Source organism: Carettochelys insculpta, chromosome 28, assembly GCF_033958435.1.
Source record: "Carettochelys insculpta isolate YL-2023 chromosome 28, ASM3395843v1, whole genome shotgun sequence".
Taxonomy (NCBI): Eukaryota; Metazoa; Chordata; order Testudines; family Carettochelyidae; genus Carettochelys; species Carettochelys insculpta.
In genome coordinates, this window is record NC_134164.1 from 7,955,388 (window position 1) to 7,969,656 (window position 14,269).

Consider the following 14,269-nt stretch of genomic DNA (forward strand, 5'->3'; position numbering starts at 1 on the left):
GTTCAGTCCATCAATGGCTATGAGCCAGGATGGGTAGAAATGGTGTCTGCAGCCTGTTTGTCAGAGGCTGAAAAAGGGTGGAGGGACACTTTGATATTACCTGTTCTGTTCACTCCCTCTGGGGCATCTGGCATTGGACTCTGCCGGCAGACAGGACTCTGGGCTAGGTGGACCTTTGATCTGACCTAGTCCGGTCATTCTTGTGTTTTGGCATGAGCAGTCTGTGTTAGGACATACAATAAACTGGGACTGGTGGTCTTTACAGTTGCAATAGTGTTGCAGTTTTCAAAGAGAAAAGACAACTTACTGTTAACTGATTTAAACCCTATGCTTGTTTTAACAAGCCATTTCCTCTTTGAAGTCACCTATCTAGTCATCCACCATCATCTTAACAAGTGAACTTCTGTGTCTTTTTTTTTTTTTTTTATTCAGTAAGAATGTTTCTGTGGGAGGGAAGAGGGCAGTGTTCCTTTTGGGGTCTTACTGCTACTAAGTATACTTAGCTCTTGTGATATCTTGAGTAGGAAAATCAGGCCCTTTTTCATAGCTAGTGTGTCAAGAACAAATTGAAGACATTTTGAGTTTGTTTTAAAAGGCAGTGCAAGCTGGTGGATGGTGCAGGGCTGGGTGTCAGAAGTGGTGTTGAATGACTGCTACATGTTCCAGGTATTTCCCTTCATCCCTTGATTTCAAGGGGATGTTAATGGATGACGGTCCAGGGCACTTGGAGGAAAGGCCGACAGCAAAAGGATAAGAGGGGAAAAAAATGTAAAGGGAGAGGCAGACACGTCTTACTGAATTGGCAATGTCTGATGTGTTGTGTATGATGTACTGTCTGTGCAGAGTCACTTAATGACTTGCTGCTGTTTTAAAAACCCATCCAAATGGATTTGCTTCCGGACTTGCAGAATGACTAATCATGCTGAGGCTCAAAAAAATTCCCACGGGGACTTCGTCAGCCCGCAGTTTGCACATTCCCGTCATCGGCCCTTTAAAAATGAAATGTAGAAAGGAGCACTGGGATGCAGCCTTAATGGTGGCAGCCGTGATAGTCTGCAGTAGTGCAGGAGCTGTGCTGGTGTGCACATCTCCTGCACGGCCGATGAGCATTTAATGCCGTCTGCCTGCCTGTGTGTTGGCTTGTCACTCCTGCGTCGACAGTGGAGTGAGCATTTCTCCTCCTCTTGTCGCATTTCCTGATGTTGCTGACTATATGGTGGTATAAGGTACCTTCATACCAGTATAACTGTGTGCACACTGGGGGCTGTGTTTATACAGCCATTTCTGTAAAAACTCATCTCCCTCATTAAAGTGGAGGAGGAGTTACGCGGAGAGGCTGAGGGATTTGGGCTTATTTAGTTTGCAGAAGAGAAGAGTGAGGGGCGATTTGATAGCAGCCCTCAACTTCCTGAAGGGGGCTCTCAAGAGGATGGAGAGAAGCTGGTCTGTGATGATGGCAGAACAAAGAGCCATGGTCTCAGGTTACAGTGAGGGGAGGTCGAGGTTGGATATTAGGAAGAACTATTTCACTATGAGGGGTGGTGAAGCACTGGAATAGGTTTCCAACAGAGGTGGTGGAATCTCCATCCCTAGAGATTTTTAAGCCCGAGCTTGACATAGTCATGGCTGGGATGGTTTAGTTGGGGTTGATTCTGCTTTAGGCAGGCAGCTGGACTTGATGACCTCCTGAGGTTCCTTCCAGCCCTAGTATTCTATGACTCTATGGAAGTGGTAATATAGACAATTAATTTGTCTGTAGACTGGGCTTCAGTTATGGGGGGGACAGGCCACACATTCTGAGAATAACAGTATGGAAGTCACCTGTATGTGTGTATGTGTATTTAGACACTGCGTGTAACTGTGAATACGAAATACAGAGCCAAAGAGGCAAATCCTTTTAGATTTAGCTTCATTCCTAACTGAGCAGTGCTGCCCATTTTATCCAGAATTTAAGACTTTCTGTAAAGTGCAAGGACGTGGGTCACCACTCATTCTGTCTCAGGTGTTGGAAACTCTCTGGAACAGCACACGGGGTTTGGTCCCTCCCCCAGCCAACCCTCAAGTGCCGTATTCCACATTTCCAAGCTGGCTGTTTCTGTCCCTTCTGTTCTCTGTCCGTCTGCTCTGAATAACAGCCCACTCGGCTATGCTGCAGCTTCACCGAGCAAGAGGTAGGGCAAGCTGCCAAATGTGGTTCTAAACTGCCCCATAGTTGCCTGCGTTTGGGTGGGGGTGGCGGGGAGGTTGCTTGAGCCTTGTTTGCTATCTAACCCCACCAGACAAGAGCTGAGGCTGTTACGCAGCCCCAGCCCAGTTTTTATTTTCCTCCTGTGGAATTCCACTTACTGCTTGGCACATTCAGAGTGAAACCTGCCAAAGGAAACATGGACAGCTGAGTAGGTTTTTCTTATAAACTGGGGCTACCTACGCTGGAGACCAGCAATTTTTAACTAGGATCTGCTCAGCTTCTGCTCACATCTGGCAGCCTCTGTAGAATCAGTAATTAGAGAACTTGAGTAGACAGAGCTACACTAAGCCAGTGCTCTCGGTACGGGGTGGCACTCGGCCACATGGGCTGTTTAACGCAGAGTTGATCTCTGCGGCGTGGTGCTGTTACTCATGCTCTTTTTCTGGCTGTCAAAGGTGCAGATAATTAATAAGAAGCTGGACCTTAGCAACGTTCAATCCAAGTGCGGCTCAAAGGATAATATCAAACACAGCCCGGGAGGCGGCAGTGTGAGTACTTGCACACCTTCATGCACTATAACAAAGCTTACTAATAGTGCCGTGATTAAATCCGCTAAACCGCCAGTGCTACTGTGTGACCGCACGGTCAGGTAGCCGTTGGTGAGGTGCAAGAAATTAACCCATTAACATGGAAGACAAGGTTAGATAAACGCTACCGAGTGCTGTACAAGCATTGCATGAATAGATTTAATTGAAAATCCCTCAAGAAACAGTTTTTCCATAAGAAAATACCTTGTGAGCCCCAGAGGTTTTTAGCCACCTGGTGTAAGCGCCTTATTGGCGGCGGAATGGAATGACGGTAACAGACAGAAGATGAGGCGGATGCTAATGCTCTGTTTGCCAGTCATTGTCACAGATAGCTTAGGATGTGCTGACCAGCTGAAGTCCCATTGTATTGTAAAACGCCACATGCAGTTGCTGCACCGTATAAAACACCTGAGACCCCCAGTCATTGGCCTAGAGCTGTATTTAAACTCAGGTAATGGATGATGCATGAATTCCCTGGTCCTTTAAAAGATCGGGCACCTCCTTGCTAATGACAGAGTCTCCACAATGCTTTATCCAGTGGCCTAGGAGGACTTATTGCAGAATATTGCTGGATTCTCTGATATACGCACTAGACTTCTCCAACTGAAGCTATTCACTTAAATGGGGGGACCCAGATAGTGACACTGGCAGCTTGGTAGGGACCTACCAGTATTCCCCATAAGTTAAGCACTTGGGTGGCTTCCTAAGAGAGATTCATGTGACACCCAGCTGATGGGCAGAGCGCCACCCATTGTGGGTAGCATGTATTTCTGTTGGGGGTGCACATGCCTTGGTGCACATGACAAAATTTATTCCACCCATGCCTGGAAAGAATTGGGGAACACTGGGTCCTCCCCAAAGCTACGTACAGTTTGTAAATGGGCCCTCAACTCAAAGATTTGACGTGAACTCCTATGGACCATGGAGGAAAAAACAAACGAATAAAACCTGGTTGTGGAATGAGTTCAGTAGCTATTAAATCTGTCGGCAATCAGTCGTGTCCTCACGTTGCAGTTGGAGGCAGGATGCTTTGGGCAGTGTTGTCTGTAAGTTAAATCTAGTGTCTGCCTCCACATTTGCTGAAAAGCTGGAGTAACTTAATGGACCTGTCTCTGAAGGCGCAGTTTGGCTTTGGAGGAATAAGGAGAGAAGGAGCTTCCCAGAGATGGGTGCCCAGACTGTTGTCTGTGACCAGCATAAAGGAGCTGTCCTACGCTCAGCAGCAGCCTGCAGCCTTTTCAAACCAATTGACTTCCTTTTGTTTTCCCCTGTCTGTGGTTCCCCTCCCTCCCCAGGGGCGCAGAAGGCTTGTCTTTTCAGTGTTCACAAATAAGCAAGCAATGCAATCACAATGTCAGAGCTTGACCCTGTTGCCTGTTTATTTGTTTAGCAACCAGAACTGGCCCATCAGAAGGCCTCGAAGCACGTGTCCTGTAAGCTGTAGGAAAAGAAGAGGGGGGTTGTGCTACCTCAGTATAGGTCCCCCTACAGTCTGATTTTTATCTGGGTACACAGTGCTGCTGTGTGTGGGGCTGTCCCTGCACTCTGCCACTGATTCATTCTAGGAGGAGCAAATAAATTCATGTTCCTTGCCAGAAAGAACTCAGATAAAATGGGAAATGAGCTGTTGCTATAGTAACTTCTTTTTTTTAAAGCCATTAGGCAATGACACTTTGGGGTGTCATCTGATAATTCGGTGAGACCTCCTTTTTCTGCTCCTCTGGAGCAATGCGTTACATGAGAGGTGGTCTGAGCATTGCCTGCAAGCCAGAAATGCCTGAGTTCTCGTCCAGGCTTTGTGTGTCTGTAGCCTCCTCTCAGTAATGGGGTTGGCTATTCTCTGCCTCCGGAAGGATTGCCGGAGTCAGTTGAGTGATGTGTGTGAAGGGGTTGGAGAGGAGGTTAGAAAGTGGCCATTTATTATTAGTAAACCACTTTGAAGAGGGAAGATGCTATAGACACCAGAGCTCAATTATGTTCATTCTGTCTTGTCTTTTGATTGGTTATGACTTAATTTCAGTGGAAGGAGTTGAAGAGTTCCTGCAATGACTGTGGTTCTTTGAGTCACCCTTTTTTCTTGCCATTTGTGCGGATTAAAAGAAGAATTTCCCTGTGTCCATCTCCATGCCCATCTCTGTCCTCTGTGCGGCCAAATCGCAGGGTTCACATTATTCCCGTTTTTCTCTCGCCCTTGCGTGTGGAATGTGAGCTCTGGTATCTGCTTGCAGAAACCACATCCAAACAAAGGAAGGGTTGTTACCACTGTGGTATTTCCATCAGATATCTGGCTTTAACTTTGAGGGATATAAGGATATTTTTCCCTCCTGTTTTCTGCTACTGGTTTTGTGTGCGTGTGCGTGTGCGTGTGCGTGTGCGTGTGCGTGTGCGTGTGCGTGTGCGTGTGCGTGTGTCCCCTCCCTCCCCCTGGTGTGCCTGGGTCTGCGAGACCCTTCAAGAACCTGTAATTGAATGTTTCAGTGTTTTCTAGTGTTTTCTTTCTTGTGACTACAAACCCAGACTTACTTCAACTGTCTGTGTTGTGTGTATTGCAACACTGCTGTCCTGTGTATCCAGTTTTCAAGGTTTCCAAAGGCTGTTACCCACATGCCCAAAATATAAAAATCCAGGCACTCAGTGTCATGCGATCCCAAATCTTGGAATGGGATGGTTTAAATGGCGTTATTTAAATTAAGTGATCAGATGTACAGAGTCAGACATGCTAATTTTTTTTAATGCACTGTGATTAATATTGCAGGGGATCTCAACCTTTTTCTTTTCAACCTGCCCCCCCCCGCACCCCACCAACCTCTGCCCAACATGCTATGAAAACTCCCTGGCCCAGCTGTGCTCCAGTAATGTTTTTTTTGCTTTGTGTGCATAGCAAACAAAGCAATTGTCTCAGGGGACCTCTGCAAAGTGACGTTGGCCAGATTTTGGCTTTCGCCCTATGTAGTGGGGGGCTTATGGCCCCGGATTCAGCCTAGTGGGGCTTTTGCTTTCTACCCTGAGCCTCAGCGAGCCTAATGCTGGCTCTGCTTGGTGGGAAATCTAAAATCTGCTCTTGTGTTCCCTTGAAATCTGCTGATGGCCCCCAAGGGGGCCCTGGACCTCTGGTTGAGAACCACTGTAATACTTTCCAATATTGTGGATTCATGTTTTAGAACAATCACTTTGTGACTTAGAGAAAAACTTGAATTCCATTAGAACATTTTTTTCGGAAACCCATATTTCAGTCACTTATTCTATGCACATTGACCATTTCTGTTCTTTCAGTTTTTGTGGACATAAACTTTAAGTTTTACATCAGAAAAGGTATTTATTTTTAAAAAATTTCTCTTTAGTATACCTTTTTTTTTTTTGGTTGATCTGTGTATGAAACTTAATTAAACATTCCACTTTTTTCCACTTTTTTCCTCTCACTTAAGCACTTTAAACTGCCTCTGTTTTCCCCTTCTTGTGGACAAATAATGATAAATTTGTGCATGCCAACATGTTGATTGTAGAGAGAGGCCTCTACGCACGGGCTTGAATGATTTCACGGGTTCTGGTAGCAAGCTCTTCTACCCTTGCGGGTGTCTTAATCTTATGGGGGTTTCAGCTACGTTTTACCCCAAATGGAAACTGTGTCCCTGTGTACCCGGTGACTTTATTTTCTCTGGTGATGCTGAAACTTGGGTGGTGTTTTCCTTTTTCTTTTTGGATATGAACAGGTGCAAATTGTTTACAAGCCTGTAGATCTGAGCCACGTGACCTCCAAATGTGGGTCCTTGGACAACATTCATCATAAACCAGGTACTGTCTGACTTCACAACTCCTGAGATTCTCAGGCACTTTCTCTGAAGAGCTTAGACCCTGAATGTTACACTTGCCAGGACAAGGGAGAGCAATAAAGAGCAGGGAGAGAGGGGTTGGGCTGAAGTATTAAAAATCAGTACAGGGATGGGTATCATAGTCACCCTAACACAAAGTCCTTAATATCTGGACTGTGAGTAAAATCGGGACATCTGGTCACCAAGGTTCCCTCTAATCCAGGGGTCAGCAACCCTCTGCACAGGTGCCAGGAGCAGCACGTGAGCCGATTCTCATTGGCATGTGAGGCAGGAGCTCAGCCCCGCCCCTCCTCCCGTGTGCAGCTGGGAGCTGGCTCAAAGCCTGTGGATTAACAAAAGACCAGCTCATGCTCCCAACTGCCACTGAAATGGTAAAGCTCTGCATCTTAAAGTATTTATTAATGAAGCTGTTGTAAGTTGGACTATTAGTGACTTTAAAAAGTATCACTGGCAGTCGGACTGTACATAGAGGTCCTAAGGTCAGTTTTGGCACTCCGCCTTGGAAGGTTGCTGACCCCGATCTAATCTTTTCCATCCATGTGTGGAATAACTTACGGGCACCGGTACATGTGCACCACCAGTAGAAGCGCAAAACCTAGCTGTGGGGACCCTGGGCATTGGAATATCTCCTGAGTGGCTGCAAAAGCACCCAGCTTACAGGGAATGCTGCTGGTCACCCTAGGTGAGAAGAGAGATCTGGCACGGCCAGTGTGGCTTGGAACACTGTGGGGCACCCTTTAAAAATTGTCCTGTTGAGCATCCCCCACCCACCAGCATGTTTCAGGGCCCAGATGTGCCAGGTGTTAGCGGACTAGAGGAGCTACTGGTGCGAAAACCCTGGGTTTCATTCTCTGGGAGCAATTAGCCCCACTCTGGTGTCTCTTCCAGGCGGTGGCCAAGTGGAGGTGAAATCGGAGAAACTGGACTTCAAAGAGAAGGTGCAGTCGAAAATTGGCTCATTAGACAACATCAGCCACGTCCCTGGAGGAGGAAATAAAAAGGTACGAAGCCGTACGGTGCAGTGTGTTCCCGCCATCCTCTGGCAGGTGGGCGTGCTGTAAGGACGGGTCAGGGTGAGTACGTGGGCACACACAGAGCCACGTCTGGGCGCAGCAGTGACTGCCAGCTTGATCTGTTCATACACATGGCCCCTTCTCTGCCCCACCCCCGATTGGGCAGCCTTCCCTGTTCGTTAGACTGCAACTGAACGCCGTCACAGCTGTCACACGCAGGAAGATTAGGGCTCCAATGCGAATACAAGGGTTCACTTTGAAGGACTTCAGCAAGGCTGGCACAAGTTCAGCAGGTGCACATGCTTCAAAGCTGCCTGCTCCGTTTGTCAGTCCAACTCAGGCATGTCTCCGAGTACCGGTTTTGGTTTCATGCCGGTGGCCTGGCCGGTCTGGCACCAGCATGTGTCTGCAGAGCTGCGGGATGAGCTCGGAAACGCACCACCCCCAGAGAAAGGTGCAACACAGTGATCGCTCCAGTGCTGTGCAGCTCCAGCCCACAGCGGTCGTTTTACCCCAGGAGACGTTCACAGCACGGTAGAGATTTGTCCCACACTTGGCCAGTGATTTTCTTCTCAGGGTGGTTGAGAGAAAAAGACGAGTTGTGCGTGGCCTAAAAGCAAGCGCGTCCCCCACTCGCCCCAACATTTGTGGCTGGGAAACATCTGCTGAAGAGACATTATTCCCCTGTGTGTTTTAACAGTCCTGCGCGCGCGCAGCGTTACCAATAACAAACTATAACTGATCACATGCACCTGCTGTGCTGAGCCCTGGGCTAGCAAATAACACAGTGTCTGGGGCATTTTGGATGGTCTTTTTCTTTAAGACCAATGGTAAATTCCTCATTATAACAAATGGCCATTGAGGATGCTTCATCACTCCCTGTTCATTTAGTGTGTAAAAAGCAAAGGCCTGTCTTTAAAGCCACCTTTGGCTGAAGATTTGGAGACTGGCGCTTGAAGGGCACCTGCGTCTGAAGTAACAAGAAGTCCTGTGGCACCATATAGACTAACAGATTTGCTGGGGTCAAAGCTTTTGTGGGCAAAGACCCGCTTGGTCTGGGCCAGGAATGCATCTGATGAAGCGGGTCTTTGCCCATGAAAACTTGTGCTCCAAAAAATCTGTTAGTCTATAAGGTGCCACCGGCCTTCTTGTTTTTGCGGATACAGCCTAACACAGACCCCCCCCCCGGTACTTGATAAGCATCTGAAATGAGACCCAGGACAGCGCAGTGGGGTGGAAGAATTAGGCTGAAATCATGCAGGGGGCTGGGGCAAGGGGGAGATTTTGCGGACGCATTAGATTTTGGGACAGTGTCACAAATTATCCGGGTTTGCCACAGGAGAAGTGAACTGGGGAAGGTCACTTTCTTGAACAATCACGCCACATTTATCCAAGACTTGGTTAGAGGGGGAGGTGCTCATCTGCTCTGTATCCCAGCACTGGGGGGTGGCGGGTGGGTTTGTAAATGTCCTGGGAAAACTCGCTCGCTGTCTGCATCTTCCAGCAAATGCACTGGCTTCCCAGAGGAATCTCTTGGCTTCCTTACCCCTCTCTTACTGCCGTTACACAGCTGGCTGTCCTGTGGGGCTCTGCTCCTTCATCTCTTCTTATCTCTGGGGACAGTCGCAGAGCCATACTTAGAAGCTTGGTGCCCTTTGAAGAGGGGCGTTAGTTGAATAACAGCACCCCAAAGCTGCAAATTGACAACACAGTAACGTGGCTTCTCTGTTCCCACCGGCTGCAGGATTTTGTTGGTTTGCTATGTTAGATGTACCCCAGAAAGCCAAAGAGGGTGTCACTGGGCACTATCCTGGTCAGGCAGAGCCTAAAGGCATCACCCATGACCAGGGGTCATTCTCATCCTTTAACACACAGCTGCTGTCTGCCTGTACCAATCCCAGCATGCAATGCGCTGTCTTAGTCCAGGTGGGAGTCGCTTGGGCCAGGATGGAGCACGATCTCTAGTCGTCTCAGGCTGCATCTTCATTAAAGACACAGCTGCGGTTGGTTACATTTTAGACAAATGAGGTATGGCCCTGACTGGCTCACCAGGGTGGTCTTTGGCCCTAGCCTTGGGTGCCCACTGCTTCCCGTGAGTGTTTCTCCCCTTAGTGGCAGGTAGGTGAGGAAATGGGAGCATAAACTCTGCTTTAATTTGTGCCCGGCAGTGAGAGGTGGGAAAATCTTCTAGGTCCTTCCCACGGGACTGACTCAGGGCAGTTATGTGATGACACGTATGCAGGTGGTCTAACTATTCTCCGCTGGATTTCTGAGAATGTCTCTCCACTGCCATCTGCGGTCTGCTTGCAGCACAGATAGGAACGCCCAAATGCTAGGTTTAACTTAAAAATAGCAATGGAGATGCATCAGCCCAGCCCCCGGCGTGGGCTGTGAGAGTACAGCTGGAGTTCTGGGGAGACAATCACCTTGCTGGGCCCACTCTTCCCTTTAGCTGAGGCAGCGCGAATAACACCAGCCTGAGCTGCAGTCACTTCCCTGGTTGCAGAGTAGACCACCTCTTAGCGCCTGCATGGGGTGTCAGGGCTGTTGCAGCCCTCTGACATCTCAGGGCCAAAAGCGTGTTAGTTTGTCTTAGACGCCCTTTCCTCCGGTCTGCTGGGACTTGATCAGTGCCCCCTGACATTGTCCTTCGAATGCAATCACCCGTAGTGGTGTTCGCTCCCCAGCAGCTGCACTCTGCTTAGCTGGGGTCTGGGTCACATGGACTGGCACAAAGGCAGCGGTGCGCAGGGAACGGGTAGTTAAAGCAGTAGTGAAAAGCCAGCTACATTCACCCTGTGCTGAGGAGCTACCCACCTCAGTGAGAGACGCCAGCCGTGAAAGGCTGTAATGGCAGGGAGATTTCATTTGCACAGGAGAGGGTTTGGCCGTGGGACATCCTTAGCATTGCAACCTTGACTGTGTAGAAGCAGCTTGGCCATGTAGGACCTGTCCCTGACGGCTCTGGCGTGTCTCTCCGCTCCTGTCTGCACCGCGTGGGAGGCGTGCAGCGTCCATAGGCATCACGCAGAATGGGATGATTCTTCACAGCTTATCCAGCAACGTAAAGCTTTGCTGTGGAGAGCAGGTCTCCCCGCCGCTGTTACAGCTGCGGCTGCGATCGCTTTTCCCCCTGTGGATCGTATCTCTGGGCATCTCCTTTCTCTGAGCCAGGAGGGATGCTCCCTCCTCCTCAGCTCGAAATTGCCTCGCACTGTCCTCCTCTCGCTCTCTCTACGGCTCCATGAATTTCTCCCTGCCTCCTTCGGTGGCTTTCGCAGCTCTGCTCTTTTGATGGAGGTTTCCAGTCATTTTCTTTGGTTGCTGATGCAGTTTTGCGCCCCACCGATTTCTCCACCTGTAGAGAGAGATGGGCAAGGAAGAGGAGAGCGGTGCCCCAAATGGTGTGTGTCAGAGCCCAAAGAGGGCAGGGTCTCAGTCCTTGCTCCTTGAGGCCTCCATCCCCGAGGAGAGCCTGCTCCCCGGCTTGCAGCCAGATGGTGATGCCAGTAAGTAGCTCCTCCTCAGCTTCTTGCTTAGAGCTTGTGTTCCACAGAGCGGGGTGTGGCTCCTGCAAGCCTGGGGCGCCATGGAGGAGCCCGGCTGCACATGCGCAGGAGGCTCAGCCACATGGCGAGGGACGGTGACAGTAACGTAACGTGCAGCCAGTGAGAGGAATAGCCCGTTGGGTGGGGACAGCTTCCCCTGCACAGCTCTGCCAGTGCATCACGGCCCCCTGCAGGTCCCTGCCTGCACGCTGCCGGCATGCATCCCGGGTTGCTCTGGTCCTTCCTGCTCCTGGGAGTTGTCCCCATTCACCTTAACCTGCAGCAGGCCCTGCTCCCAGCCCCTAGTCAAAGCCTCTCAAAGGGGTACTGGGGGCAGACAGAGGACCTCCCCCGAACTCCCTCTGCTGTCCTCTGAACGTAGTGAGTTAGAACAGGTCTGCAGCAAGGGGAAGCAGAAAACGTCAGCCATCTGTGGTCCCTGGTCCCATTATTGTTGCCTGGCACCGGGGACTCACTTTTTGCCCTGCGAGGCCTAGGTTTGAGAGTCGCTGCTTCACTGGGGTGAGGCCATCCTGAGATGCCTGCAGGTACCTCTCTAGGCCTCTAGCCGTCCGTCTGCGGGAGGCATTGAGCCGTTACTGGCCTCGGGGTTCCTTTGGATTTCTACTGCGTTCCCTGTCCCAGGGCTTGGGCTCCACTCACTGCTTCCTCCTAGCGGCAGCCCCCACCATGGCTGGTGGGGACGGGATGTTAACTCAGAAAAAGCCTCTCGTGTGGGCTGTACAGAACCTCCCCCTGCCCCAGCCTGCGCTTACCCTTTGCCTCCTCTTTGTGCAGATCGAGTCTCACAAGCTGACCTTCCGCGAGAACGCCAAAGCCAAGACTGACCACGGAGCCGAAATCGTCTACAAGTCCCCCACCGTCTCCGGAGACGCCTCCCCCCGTCGCCTTAGCAATGTCTCCTCCACCGGCAGCATCAACATGGTGGACTCCCCCCAGCTCGCTACACTAGCTGACGAAGTGTCTGCATCCCTGGCCAAGCAGGGCTTGTGATTGCCTGGCCATGGGCGGAGAGAAGAGAAGAAAAATAAATCTGGCCTTCTTCCTCGGTTCCTTTTACAATGCCTCCCCTCCCCTGTCCCCGCCCTCACCCCCACTCCCCCAAACGGGGAATGATTTAACCTGCATTTACTGTCCATTTGGCTCTGGCTCCAGGACTTCAAAGTCAGTAACAGCATTAGATAGAAACCTTCCCCTTCCCCTAGCCCAGGACAAAGGAACCTGAACACACCCACCCAACCCCACAGTCGGTTTCTGGAGAGGTTGGTGCTGCTTTAATTTAAATTCAAGGTACAAGCTTGGGGCCCATTTCCCGAGTGCCAGCTCAGCCAGACAGATTCCTCCCCGCCACGATCCCTTGCAGTGAGTCCTGCACCTCCTTTATCTCCCACAGCACCCATCCACCCCCTGCTAGGCCACGTGTGTCTCAGCAACTTCCTGGGAGCAGAGCGCCCCGGCATGTGTCATGGAAATTGTGGCATGATTATGGAAGTGACACATGAGCAGTGCCGTGGTAGCCAGGGTGTCCCAGGCTGTGTGGCACCCAGGGTGGATGAGGGAGCAGCTTTGAGCAGCCCTGCTTCTGGTGGCGAGAAAGAGAAGCTTTCAAGCTCCACCCCACATCTCAGAAAGCTGCTCTGGGTCATGCCTGAGGAATGCCAAATGCCTGCACCACGGGGAAGGGCTCAGGGTAGGTGGCATCTCTCTCGCCACCAGAAGTGGGTGTTCTTCCCTCACCCTACGGAGCAGTGCAGCCCACCTCCCTCCCCAGGGACTCCTGGCAGAGGGACGTCACTGCGGCAGTTCTGACAAACACGCACAAACTCCCCCATTTTGGCCCTGAAGCTCTTTGGGGTCCAGATCGCAGGCTGGTGCCCAGGCTCTGTGTCTCCTCTGAAGGGCCCCAGCCTTATTCCTCGGCCCCAGGCCTGGGCGCAAGCAGTGTCCCTATACGTGGGGTGAATGGTGCGTCCCACAGGGTGCCCTGGTGCCTGCAAGCTTTCCTTTCTCTGGGAGCTGGTTGCTTCGTCCCAGCAGGGCTCTTGCCTGCTGCCTGCTTTGCCTAACCTGTGGGTTTTAGGGCTCCTTCTATTAACTCATCTTAAAGACAACTAGCCAATTTTTTTCCCAGTCTGTTCCTCTTACAAAAGGATTTCAGCCTGGGCTCCTTTCAGCCTGGGCTCAGGCCTCTTATCCTGTGTAGTTTGATGGCCTTGGGCTCATAGCCCATTTGCCGCCATCGTCCACCCATTGTGGATCCTGGGTGCTGCATGGATTGGAATGCAGGCAACCCAGGAGCATGGTCCTGCAGCCAGCGCTGGGGAGTGGCCCTGGGGGGGGCCATATTGACCCATCTGAATTTATAAGGGATCATGAGGCTGGCTGGAGCAGATGAATTTGTGCCCCGCACACCCCCCCCCGCACCCCTTCAGTACCCAGAGGCCCTCGTGCTCTTCCTGCCATAATGTGAGGCTAAGGCCAGGCTCGCGGTTGTCTGTCTGGTGTGGGCTTGAGTTGGTTCAAATCCCTGGGCCGTGCAAGTCTGCAGCTGTTGCAAAGTGGAAGCTTTGCCTGTGGCGTAGAGGATGTTCGTGGTGCGTTCAAGTGTCCATAGGAAAGCGGGACACTGATTACACCTCTGGGACAGCCACAAGCTGTGGAATTTGCATTCTCCATCTTGTTAGCATAACCATGACTGGACTGAAGGCCTGTTTCTGTGGCATGAGGTGACAGAGCCATGGCCAGATGGACATAGGTGGCAGCGTTGGTTCCGCTAGTGATTTGGGCAGAAAAACCTTTAAGTGCAGGAGCTCAGATGTGGCTGAAGATTAGAAATTATGTTTCCCTCTTCTTACCGATAAAGCCCTCTTGTCCACCCTTAAGCCCCCAGTTGGTCCCTGCATATGTTAAGCTCCAACAGCTGTCTCTGTGCCGTGGTAATGATGACACTGGGGACCCTGGATGCCTTTCGCAATGCTGGAAGTGCATGCCCCCCACCCCCCCCCGTCCCGCCCATCCCCAGTTCTGTCGGAGTGGTGCGTTTCAGCTGGCGCTGCCGAGGAGGTAAGGCTAGGCTGTCTTT

At 50.9% G+C, this 14,269-nt stretch overlaps 1 protein-coding gene across 13 annotated transcripts in view; it reads left to right on the forward strand.

The window, feature by feature from the left end:
• The window catches only part of MAPT (microtubule associated protein tau), a 91,616-nt gene extending 79,379 nt beyond the window's left edge, over positions 1-12,237 (forward strand). For 9 of the 13 annotated variants that reach the window (XM_074978805.1, XM_074978807.1, XM_074978809.1 and 6 more), the window contains 4 exons: positions 2,644-2,736; positions 6,486-6,567; positions 7,494-7,606; positions 11,965-12,237. In XM_074978805.1, the coding sequence (XP_074834906.1) occupies positions 2,644-2,736; positions 6,486-6,567; positions 7,494-7,606; positions 11,965-12,180 (504 nt within the window). In that variant the 3' untranslated portion in view covers positions 12,181-12,237. Of the gene's footprint in view, positions 1-2,643; positions 2,737-6,048; positions 6,088-6,485; positions 6,568-7,493; positions 7,607-10,951; positions 11,128-11,964 lie in introns of those variants that run through there. The other 4 variants (XR_012642690.1, XM_074978808.1, XM_074978815.1 and 1 more) reach the window with 4 other exon arrangements.
• The last annotated feature ends 2,032 nt before the right edge of the window (positions 12,238-14,269 follow it).